General features: G+C 48.9%; 1 protein-coding gene across 7 annotated transcripts in view; it reads right to left on the bottom strand.

Moving 5' to 3' along the window:
- Positions 1-5,602: 5,602 nt before the first annotated feature.
- The window catches only part of LOC129489732 (general transcription factor II-I repeat domain-containing protein 2B), an 85,708-nt gene continuing 79,823 nt past the window's right edge, over positions 5,603-11,487 (bottom strand). For all 7 annotated transcript variants that reach the window (XM_055292787.2, XM_055292786.2, XM_063646330.1 and 4 more), the window contains one exon: positions 5,603-8,043. In XM_055292787.2, the coding sequence (XP_055148762.1) occupies positions 6,440-8,043 (1,604 nt within the window). In that variant the 3' untranslated portion in view covers positions 5,603-6,439. The remainder of the gene's footprint in view (positions 8,044-11,487) is intronic.

Here is an 11,487-nt window from a genome sequence, read left to right as displayed (position 1 = left end):
GAAAAAAAAGAAAACCACTGCAGCTCTAAACTAGTTCTGCATTTTTGCAGACCCTGGTTTGCTGGAAAAGCCCAGCACCAAAGGCTATCATACAAAGCTGTGGGAAATTGAATCACCAACGCTCACCCCTTCTGCTTGTTCAGTTGCAGTTATAACCCTTTTATTAAATACAGTATAAAATACCATGCCTCTAATCCCAGTGTTTTGGGAGGCCAAGGTGGAAGGATTGCTTGGGGCCAGGAGTTCAAGACCAGCCTAGGCCACACAGTGAGACCTGTCTAGACAAACATTTTAAAAAATTAGACAGGTGTGGTAGTGTGCACCTGTAGTCCCAGGCTGGGTGGGAAGATCGCTTGAGCCCAGGAGTTTGAGGCTGCAGTAAGCTGTGATCGTGCCACTGTACTTCAGCCTGGGTGACAGAGCAAGACCCTGTCTCTAAAAAAAAACAAATTAAAGGCCAGGCTCAATGTTTCACACCTGTAATCCCAGCACTTTGAGAGGCCGAGGCGGGAGGATGACTTGAGGCCAGGAGTTCGAGACCAGCTTGGCCAACATGGCGAAACCCTGTCTCTACTAAAAATACAACAAAAAAATTAGCCGGGTGTGGTGGTACACGTCTGTAATCCCAGGTACTCAGGAGGCTGAGGCGGAAGAATCTCTTGAACCCGGGAGGCAGAGGTTACAGTGAGCCGAGATCGCGCCACCGCACTCCAGCCTGGGCGACAGAGCATGACTCTGTCTCAAAAATAAATAAATAGGCCGGGTGCGGTGGCTCACACTTGTAATCCCAGCACTTTGGGAGGCCGAGGCGGGCGGATCACGAGGTCAGGAGATCAAGACCACGGTGAAACCCCGTCTCTACTAAAAATACAAAAAAATTAGCCGGGCGTGGTGGCGGGTGCCTGTAGTCCCAGCTACTCGGAGAGGCTGAGGCAGGAGAATGGCGTGAACCCGGAAGGCGGAGCTTGCAGTGAGCCGAGATTGCGCCACTGCACTCCAGCCTGGGCGACAGAGCGAGACTCCGTCTCAAAGAACAAATAAATAAATAAATAAATAAAAATAAAAAATATACATACATATAAAAAAGAAGAGAAAATACTTATTTTCATGATTGTTTCATTTTTTTTTCCAAGCTGAGGTCCTGACCAAATGTTTCCCAGTGGTTTTTGTATATTTCCGATCCCCTCAAAGTGGCCTTGCAGGTGCTGGGGAGGAGGGCTCTCAGTGGGTGGGTGATTGGGAAGCCACGCCCACAGGGAAAGGAGAAAAAAACTAAAGTTGCCTGCTCTAAGAGCTGCACCTCTGTTTAGCCAACAATTTTCTTGAGGCCAGTCATAGTGCTGGGCTCATTCCATCATCTGCAGTTCTGAGACCAACACTGTCTGGTAGGTGTTTTATGGATGAGGAAACCAAAACTCATAAAATCAATTACGTGGTTTGCTTATGAAATAATGCAAGAAAGTGACAGTGCTGGGAGGTGGAACCAGGTTTTTCTTTTCTTCTTTTTTTTTTTTTTTTTTGACGGAGTTTTGCTCTTGTCACCCAGGTGGAGTACAATGGAGCGACCTCAGCCCACTGCAACCACTGCCTCCCGGGTTCAAGCGATCCTCCTGCCTCAGCCTCCAGGACAGCTGGGATTACAGGTGCCCACCACCCTGCCTGGCTAATTTTTTCTATTTTTAGTAGAGATGGGGTTTTACCATGTTGGCCAGGCTGGTCTCGAACTCCTGACCTCAGGTGATCCGCCTGCCTTGGCCTTCCAAAGTGGTCGAATTACAGGCATGAGCCACTGCGGCTGGCCCAGGCTTTTCTTTTTGATTCTAAAGGCCTTCTAGATCCAGTACTTTATCCTGACCCTGCAGAGCTCAGGATCTGTGGTTCAAGCCTGTGGCTCAGAGGAGGGAATGTGGCACACAGGTACGTGCCAGGCCAAGTGTGAGGGGGTCTGGCTTCCAGGGCCCTCTATAGACCCTTGGGGTCCCAGGGCCTGTGTTGGAGGAGAGATTGGCTCTTTCCTCTGCCCATCCTGGGATGAGAAGTCGGGGACTTGGGATAGATGCAGTGCAACACATGCCCCTGAAAACTGACAAAGATCCACCAAATCCAGCTCCTACTCCTAGGCTGGGCCCCTGCCCATCTCCCTGGACCACACGACTCTCAAGGGCTGTCGTTTGCAGACACCCCATTGCCCTACTAAAAACCTCTCCTGGCCAGGCTCGGTGGCTCACGCCTGTAATCCCAACCCTTTGGGAGGCTGAGTTGGGTGGATCACGTGAGGTCAGGAGTTCCAGACCAGCCTGGCCAACATGCTGAAATCCTGTCTCTACTAAAAATACAAAAATTAGCTGGGTGTGGTGGGGGGCGCCGGTAATCCCAGCTACTCGGGTGGCTGAGGCAGGAGAATTGCTTGAACTCGGGAGGCAGAGGTTACAGTGAGCTGAGATCATGCCACTGCGCTCCAGCCTGGGCAACCGAGAAAGACTCCGTCTCAAAAAAAACAAACGAAAAAACTTTCCCAGCCATTCAGTCATTCCTACAGTCTCAGCTCAGTCCCATGAGTGACAGTGCATATCAGTGGCCATCATATCTCAAGCCATCCTGGTCCCAACACACATTCCTGGGGCCTTGGGAATTGATTCAAAGCAGAAAGCTTCATGAATGGTCTGGCCAACAGAAGGCAGCCTAGGCTGAGCCCTACTGTCCCCTCTCTATCATCTGATTGATGGACCATCAGGGAGCCACACACATGACAGATGATGAGGGCAGAGGCTGCATGACAGATACCTGCTAGGTTTCCGTGTCAGGCACAGTGGCTGCTTAGGAATGAAGCACATGGGCCGGGTGTCGTGGCTCACGCCTGTAATCCCAGCACTTTGGGAGGCCGAGGCGGGCGGATCACTTGAGGTCAGGGGTTCAAGACCAGCCTGGCCAACATGGTGAAACCCCGTCTCTACTAAAAAATACAAAAATTAGTTGGGCGTGGTGGTGCATGCCTGTAGTCCCAGCTACTCAGGAGCCTGAGGCACGAGAATCACTAGAACCTGAGAGGCGGAGGTTGCACTGGGCCATGATCACACCACTGCACTCCAGCCTGGGCGACAGAGCGACACTCCATCTCAAAAACAAAAAGTGAAGCACATGGACTTTGGAGTCACATGGACCCTGGTTTGAATCCTGACAACTCCTATAATGGCTGTGTGACCTGGAGCGAGCCACTTGGCCACTCCGAGCTTCAGCTTCCTGTCTATGAAAGAGGGGGCTGCTCTGGTCCTGCTGCACAGCCACACTTCTGATATGTGGTGTCAACAAGTGCTCACTTCCATCAAGACCTGGACTTCCCTTCAACTCCCATTATAAACCAGCCCATCTGGGATTCCTTCTCCAAAAGAGCGCTGAGCTTGCCAGACCCAGCTGTACCTGAAGTCAACGACGGGAACCGCCTGGAGGGGGGTCATTTCCCTATGTCAAAGGATAGGCACCTGGGCTCCAACTGGGCTCCTGACATGGGGGTTGCTCTCTCCCTCCTGCACGCCCTGTCATTTTTATCAAAGTCCTTTTCTCCATTGCTTCCTGAGTGGGTCATTAGGTGGAGATCCACAGCCTTCCTCCACCCTGGTCACATGAATTCCCCCGATCTGGAAAGTATTCACAATTTTGTGTCACTAATTCCAGTGACTAATAGAGATTACACACACACACACACACACACACACACACACACACACACACACACACACACACGTGCCTTCAAATGACAACCTGCCAGGAGAAAAATGCTATTAAGGGGAAGATATCACTTTGGGAAGCCGAGGCTGGTAGATTGCTTGAGCCCGGAAGTTTGAGACTAGCCTGGGCAACAAAGGGAGACGCTGTCTCTACAAAAAAAAAACGGAAACAAAAAAACCCCACAAAAATTAGCTGGGCATGGTAGCATGCACCTGTAGTCGCAGCTACTTGGAAGGCTGAGGTGGGAGGATCACTTGAACCCAGGAAGCAGAGGTTGCAGTGAGCCAAGGTCGCACCACTGCACTCCAGCCTGGGCGACAGAGCGAGACCATTTCCTTGTTTCCAAAAATAAAAAGCGAAACGATATTATTGGGTCAACAGAGAAAACTAGAGTATGAACAGTAAACTGGATAAAATAATTGCAACAATGTTCAATTTACTGAAGTTGGTAAAGGAAACGTGATTGTGTAAGAGAATATCCCTGTTCTCAGAAAATACTCACTGAAGTATTTAGGGGTAAATGATGTATGTAACTTTCCCTTGAACGGTCCAGGAAAAAAATGCACATCCATTTATACACGTATCATAGATACTCATAGACATTTGCTTATACACACTTACCATAGGCACTGATTATAGATACACATACACACATATGAGAGAGAGGGAGAGGGAGGGAAGTGGGGAGGGAGACAAAGTGATGGAATAGTGAAACAAGTGTAAAATGTTAACAATTGAGAGTCTGGCTAAAGGGCATGTGAGTATTTTCCATACTATTTTTATTTTTGCAACTTTTCTTTTTTTTTTTTTTTTGAGACAAAGTCTCACTCTGTCGCCCAGGCTGGAGTGCAATGGCACAATCTCGGCTCACTGCAACCTCCGTCTCCTGGGTTCAAGTGATTCTCCTGCCTCAGCCTCCTGAGTAGCTGGGATTACAGGCGCATGCCACCATACCCGGCAAATTTTTGTGTTTTTACTAGAGACAGGGTTTCGCCATGTTACCCAGGCTGGTCTCGAACTCCTGACCTCAAGTGATCCACCCACCTTGGCCTCCCAAAGTGCTGGGATTACAGGTGTGAGCCACGTGCTTGGCCACAACTTTTCTGTCACTATTCATAGTAAAAAAAACAAAAAACAAACAAACAAACAAACAAACAAAAAACCTCTAAACCTTAACTTACTTTGTCTAACTTTTATAGACAAAGCCTATGTTATTTGCTCTGGGGTTTTCCATTTTAAACCTGACTTTTCTGGTTCCAGGTGAAGGCAGACAGAGATAACATAGGATTATAGTATGTCAGTATGTTTTCAACTATTTCTCCAGAAACTTGGAAACATATTAGACCATGTGGGATACCATGCAGATGGGAACGGGGGATAAATGTGTGTTCATATATACTCCTCCACAAATACACATGTCTCGGGCTGGGCGCGGTGGCTCACACCTGTAATTCCAGCACTTTGGGAGGCCGAGGCGGGCAGATCACTTGAGGTCAGGAGTTTGTGACCAGCCTGGCCAACATGGTGAAACCCTATCTCTACTAAAAATGCCAAAATGAGCCGGGCGTGGTGGTGGGCACCTGTAACCCTGGCTACTTGGGAGGCTGAGGCAGGGGAATCACTTGAACCCGGGAGGCAGAGGCTGCAGTGAGCCCAGATCGCCCCATTGCACTCCAGCCTGGGTAACAGAGTAAGACTCCGTCTCAAAAATAAAAAAAACCCAAAAACCAAAAAGCAAATATACACGTATCTCTCCCTATTTCTTTGTTGATTGATTTAAACTTCAAGATGCCAACTACAGTGCCTGTCAGGGTGGCAGGCAGGTAATGTGAATGAATGAAACAGGCCAGGCATAAGAAAAGTCAACTACCAATAATACAATAAAACTTCCTTGATTTTTACTGAATAGTGAGGCATACAATGTCATATAAACAAGTATGATACTGCAGATTATATTTCTGATTCAAAGTGGAAAAAAACTGAAAAAAACAAATGTTTAAGAATTCATTTTGTCGGCTGGGCACAGTGGTTCATGCCTGTAATCCCAGAACTTTGTGAGGTCGAGGCGGGCGGATCACCTGAGGTCAGGAGTTCGAGACCAGCCTGGACAACATGGTGAAACCCCGTCTCTACTAATAGAAAAATTAGCCAGGAATGGCCGGGCGCGGTGGCTCACACCTGTAATCCCAGCACTTTGGGAGGCCGAGGCGGGTGGATCATGAGGTCACGAGATCGAGACCATGGTGAAACCTCGTCTCTACTAAAAATACAAAAAATTAGCCGGGCGCGGTGGCGGGCGCCTGTAGTCCCAGCTACTCAGGAGGCTGAGGCAGGATAATGGCGTGAACCCGGGAGGTGGAGCTTGCAGTGAGCCAAGATCGCGCCACTGCACTCCAGCCTGGGCGACAGAGCAAGACTCCGTCTCACAAAAAAAAAAAAAAAAGAAAAAAAGAAAAAGAAAAATTAGCCAGGAATGGTGGTGCACGCCTGTAGTCCCAGCTGCTCGGGAGGCTGAGGCAGGAGAATCATTCGAACCCAGGAGCTGGAGGTTGCAGTAAGCCGAGATCGCGCCACTGCAATCCAACCTGGGCGACAGAGCAAGACTACATCTCAAAAAAGAAAAAAAAAATCATTTTGTCATCTCCCAATCCCTTGGGACTAGAAGACACCAGCCTTTCCCACCATAAGGGCCCTGCCAGGAGTTTTCTCTCCATCATGTTGCGATGTGGAGTACAGAATCCCACTGGGAATCCTTTAACTGGGAGCAGTATTTTGTTTTGCTCAGTTTCATAATGGAGAACAGCTGTTCGCAGATGTAGGTGCTCCCGAACATGGAGAGAATCTTTGCGCAATGCCGCTTGTATTTTGGGTAGCTGCCCCAGAGGTACTTGTAGAATTCTGGTATTCCCACCTTGTCGTATTTCGTCTTCAGGACCGTGTTGCATTGCAGGTCGATAACCTCCATCTGGAGCTCCTCGTGCACACTGTCGATCTTCGTGGAGAACGGGGAGCTGAACAGAGTCAGTTCGCTTTCGTAGAGTTTGAAATCAGAAAGCCTTTTCTGGAATTCGGTCTTGAGTTCTGCGATTTTGGGAATGTAGTTCAGGCCATCGCTTTCATTTCTGGAAACCGATTTCAGGGTGGGAAAGTGGGCCAGATTATTCCTCGCCAAATGAGTCTCCCAGAGGCACAGTTTTGCTAGGAACGCCCGGATCAGGTCATACATCTGCGTGACGATTTGGGAGTGTCCTTGGAGAGAGATGTTCAAAGTGTTCAGATGCATCGTCATGTCAACCAAGAAGGCCAGGTCTCGGATCCAATCTATGGAGCTCAGTTGAGGCAGGGGTTTCCCTCTGGATGACATGAAGGAGTCGATTTCTTCCAACGATTCGAAAAATCTCTTTAGCACCAGCCCGCGACTGAGCCACTTAATCTCTGTGTAGTACAGGAGGCTACCATATTGGCTGTCCAGCTCATAGAGCAAGGTTGTGAACTCGCTGTGGTTCAGTCCCCGGGAGCATATCCAGTTCACGGACTTCACTACCACGTCCATGACGTGGTCCATCTTTAACTTCTGAGCACAGAGTGATTCCGGATGAATTATACAACAAATGGACTTCAGTTCCGCACCCTTGCAGAACGTCGCCACCCTGGACTTCAGTTTTGTGACAAGCCCGTTATTGGCATCCACCATCGCTGGGGTGCCAGTAGAGGCCACGCTTATTAATTTTGACCAGTCGATACAGAACTTTTTCAGGCTCTTCTCAACACGCGAAAAGATCTCGTTTCCAGATTTTGTACCCGTCATGGGCACCGTGTCCAGAAGTTCTTCGGACACATCGAAGTTCTCATCAACGCCGCGGATGAATATGGCCAACTGGGTGGTATTATTTATATCCGTGATCTCATCGATTGCGATAGAATATGCCACAAAAGACCTGATTTTTTCACGTAATTTCTCCCATAAGTTCCCAGCCAGGTCCTCTACAGGCTGCACAGGGGATTTCTGGGTTGGACCTGGGTTTGCAAACACTTGTTTTCGCTCAGGACACTCGGTGTCTGACGAGCCTAAGAGATACTTCCTGAGCCCTTTTTTCAGCTCGTGAAGCTTCTCGTCACGCATTCTTTCCGTATATTGGTCATAGTGCTTGCTGTGGTTGGTTTGATAGTGGCGTCTTAGGTTATATTCTTTGGACACAGACATGCTTTGTTTGCATATGAGACATGTTGGAATATTCTGTACTTCCACGAAGAAATATGCTCTCTCCCACTTTTCTTGAAACACACGGCCCTCCTGGTCTATCTTTCGTTTTCCCACTTTTGACAGAGACAGGGAGACAAAGATATTTCACTTTTCTCTTATCACTACTATGAGGAAAACAACAGCAAATGCTTGATGACGCATGAGAAGGAGGAAGCGGGCGGGGCAGGGAGTGGTTAACAGGAGGGTGACCCACCCTGCAGAGAAGGAGGGCTGACCCTCAACTCCAGCAAACCGCTGCCAGGACGCCAGCTGTGACCAGATCTTCAGGTTTTCTTTAGAAAACCTGAAGACTGAATTTTTGTTGTCATTGTTGTTGAGACGGAGTTTTGCTCTGTCGCCCAGGCCGCAGTGCAGTGGCACAATCTCGGCTCACTGCAACTTCTGCCTCCTGGGTTCAAGCGATTCTTCTGCCTCAGCCTCCTGAGTAACTGGGATGACAGGCGCCCGCCACCACGCCCAGCTAATTTTTGTATTTTTAGTAGAGATGAGATTTCACCATGTTGTCCAGGCTGGTCTCAAACTCCTGAACTCAGGTGATGCACCCACCTCAGCCTCCCAAAGTTCTGGGATTACAGGCGTGAGCCACTGCACCCAGCCAGATCTTCAGGTTTTTAAAGAAAACCTGAAGATTGACTTTTATGAAAGAGTGCCTGGTTTGCGGTGTGATAATGGCTCACTGAAGCCTGGAGCTCCCTGGGCTCAGGTGATCCTCCCACTTCAGCTCCCCAGTTGCTGGGACTACAGGCATGCACCACCACACTGAGCTATTTTTTCTTTCTTTTTTTTTTTTTTGTAGAGCTGCTGGAGTCTTACCATGTTGCCCAGGCTGGTCTGAAACCCCTGGGCTCAAGCGATCCACCCACCTTGGCCTCCCAAAGTGCTAGGATTACAGGAGCCACCGTGCCCGGCCTCATTCTTATTTTTAAAAGTACATGAGCCAAACAAAAGACACCTTTAATGAGGTTCAGCACGCAGCTGTGCTTGTTATGTCCAGTTTAAACAGGAATTATTGGATAATATGTTTGCATTTTCTTTTTAGAGACAGGGTCTTGTTCTGTCACCCAGGCTGGAGTGTAGTATTGCAATTATGGCTCTTGTCAGGCCTCTGAGCCCAAGCCAAGCCATCACATCCCCTGTGACTTGCACGTATACATCCAGATGACCTGAAGTAACTGAAGATCCACAAAAGTAAAAATAGCCTTAACTGATGACATTCCACCACTGTGATTTGTTTCTGCCCCACCCTAACTGATCAATGTACTTTGTAACCTCCCCCACCCTTAAGAAGGTACTATGTAATCTCCCCCACCCTTAAGAAGGTTCTTTGTAATTCTCCCTACCCCTGAGAATGTACTTTGCGAGATCCAACCCCTGCCCCCAAAACATTGCTCCTAACTCCACCGACTATCCCAAAACCTATAAGAACTAATGATAATCCACCACTCTTTGCTGACTCTCTTTTCGGACTCAGCCCACCTGCACCCAGGTGAAATAAACAGCCATTTTGCTCACACAAAGCCTGTTTGGTGGTCTCTTCACAGGACGCGCATGAAATTTGGTGCCGTGACTCAGATCGGGGGACATCCCTTGGGAGATCAATCCCCTGTCCTCCTGCTGTTTGCTCCATGAGAAAGATCCACCTACGACCTCAGGTCCTCAGACCGAGCAGCCCAAGAAACATCTTTTTACTCTCTTCTCCAACCTCCCTCACTATCCCTCAAACACTTTCTCCTTTCAATCTTGGTGCCACACTGCAATCTCTCCCTTCTCTTAATTTCAATTCCTTTCCTTTTCTGGTAGAGACAAAGGAGACATGTTTTATCCGTGGACCCAAAACTCCGGCGCCGGTCACAGACTGGGAAGGCAGCCTTCCCTTGGTGTTTAATCATTGCAGGGATGCCTCTCTGATTATTCACCCACGTTTCAAAGGTGTCAGACCGCGCAGGGATGCCTTCCTTGGTCCTTCACCCTTAGCGGCAAGTCCCGCTTTTCAAGGGGGCAAGAACCCCCAATTGCTTATTTCCGCACCCCGACCTCTTATCTCTGCGCCCTGATCCCTTATTTCCACGCCCCAACCTCTTATATCTCTGCGCCCCAATCCCTTATTTTCGCACCCTGACCTCTCTGTGCCCCAATCCCTTATTTCCGTGCCTCAACCCCTTCTCTGCTTTTCTGGAAGGCAGGAACCCCCCCACCCCTTCTCTGTGTCTCTACTCTTTTCTCTGGGCTTGCCTCCTTCACTATGGGCAAGCTTCCACCTTCCACTCCTCCTTCTTCTCCCTTAGCCTGTGTTCTTAAGAACTTAAAACCTTTACAACTCTCACCTGACCTAAAATCTAAGGGTCTTATTTTCTTCTGCAATGCTGCTTGACCCCAATACAAACTTGACAGTAGTTCCAAATAGCTGGAAAACGGCACTTTCAATTTTTCCATCCTACAAGATCTAAATAATTCTTGTCGTAAAATAGGCAAATGGTCTGAGGTGCCTGACGTCCAGGCATTCTTTTACACATCAGTCCCTTCCTAGTCTCATCCCAAATCTTCCTTCTTTCCCTCTTGCCTGTCCCCTCAGTCCCAACCCCGAGCGTTGCTGAGTCTTTCTAATCTTGCTTTTCTACAGACCCATCTGACCTCTCCCCTCCTCTCCAGGCCGAGCTAGGTCCCAATTCTTCCTCAGCCTCTGCTCCCCCACCCTATAATCCTTTTATCACCTCCCCTCCTCACACCCGGTCCGGCTTACGGTTTCGTTCCGTGACTAGCCCTCCCCCACCTGCCTAGCAATTTATTCTTAAAAAGGTGGCTGGAGCTAAAGGCATAGTCAAGGTTAATGCTCCTTTTTCTTTATCCCAAACCAGATAGCGTTTAGGCTCTTTTTCAAATATAAAAATCCAGCCCAGTTCATGGCTCGTTTGGCAGCAACCCTGAGACGCTTTACAGCCCTAGACCCTAAAAGGTCAAAAGGCCGTCCTATTCTCAATATACATTTTATTACCCAATCTGCTCCCGACATTAAATAAAACTCCAGAAATTAAATTCCGGCCCTCAAACCCCACAACAGGATTTAATTAACCTTGCCTTCAAGGTGTACAATAATAGAAAGAAGTTGCAATTCCTTGCCTCCACTGTGAGACAAACCGCAGCCACATCTCCAGCACACAAGAACTTCCAAACGCCTGAACCACAGCAGCCAGGCGTTCCTCCAGAACCTCCTCCCCCAGGAGCTTGCTACAAGTGCCAGAAATCTGACCACCAGGCCAAGGAATGCCTGCAGCCCAGGATTCCTCCTAAGCTGGGTCCCATCTGTGCAGGACCCCACTGGAAATCACTGTTCAACTCACCTGGCAGCCACTCCCAGAGCCCCTGGAACTCCGGCCCAAGGCTCTCTGACTCCTTCTCGGCTTAGCGGCTGAAGACTGACGCTGCCTGATCGCCTCGGAAGCCCCGTAGACCATCACGGACGCCGAGCTTCAGGTAACTCTCACAGTGGAGGGTAAGTC

The sequence above is a fragment of the Symphalangus syndactylus genome, chromosome 9, assembly GCF_028878055.3.
Source record: "Symphalangus syndactylus isolate Jambi chromosome 9, NHGRI_mSymSyn1-v2.1_pri, whole genome shotgun sequence".
Lineage (NCBI taxonomy): Eukaryota > Metazoa > Chordata > Mammalia > Primates > Hylobatidae > Symphalangus > Symphalangus syndactylus.
Note: the sequence above shows the minus strand (reverse complement) of the source record. Positions and strands in the feature narration are given on the sequence as shown.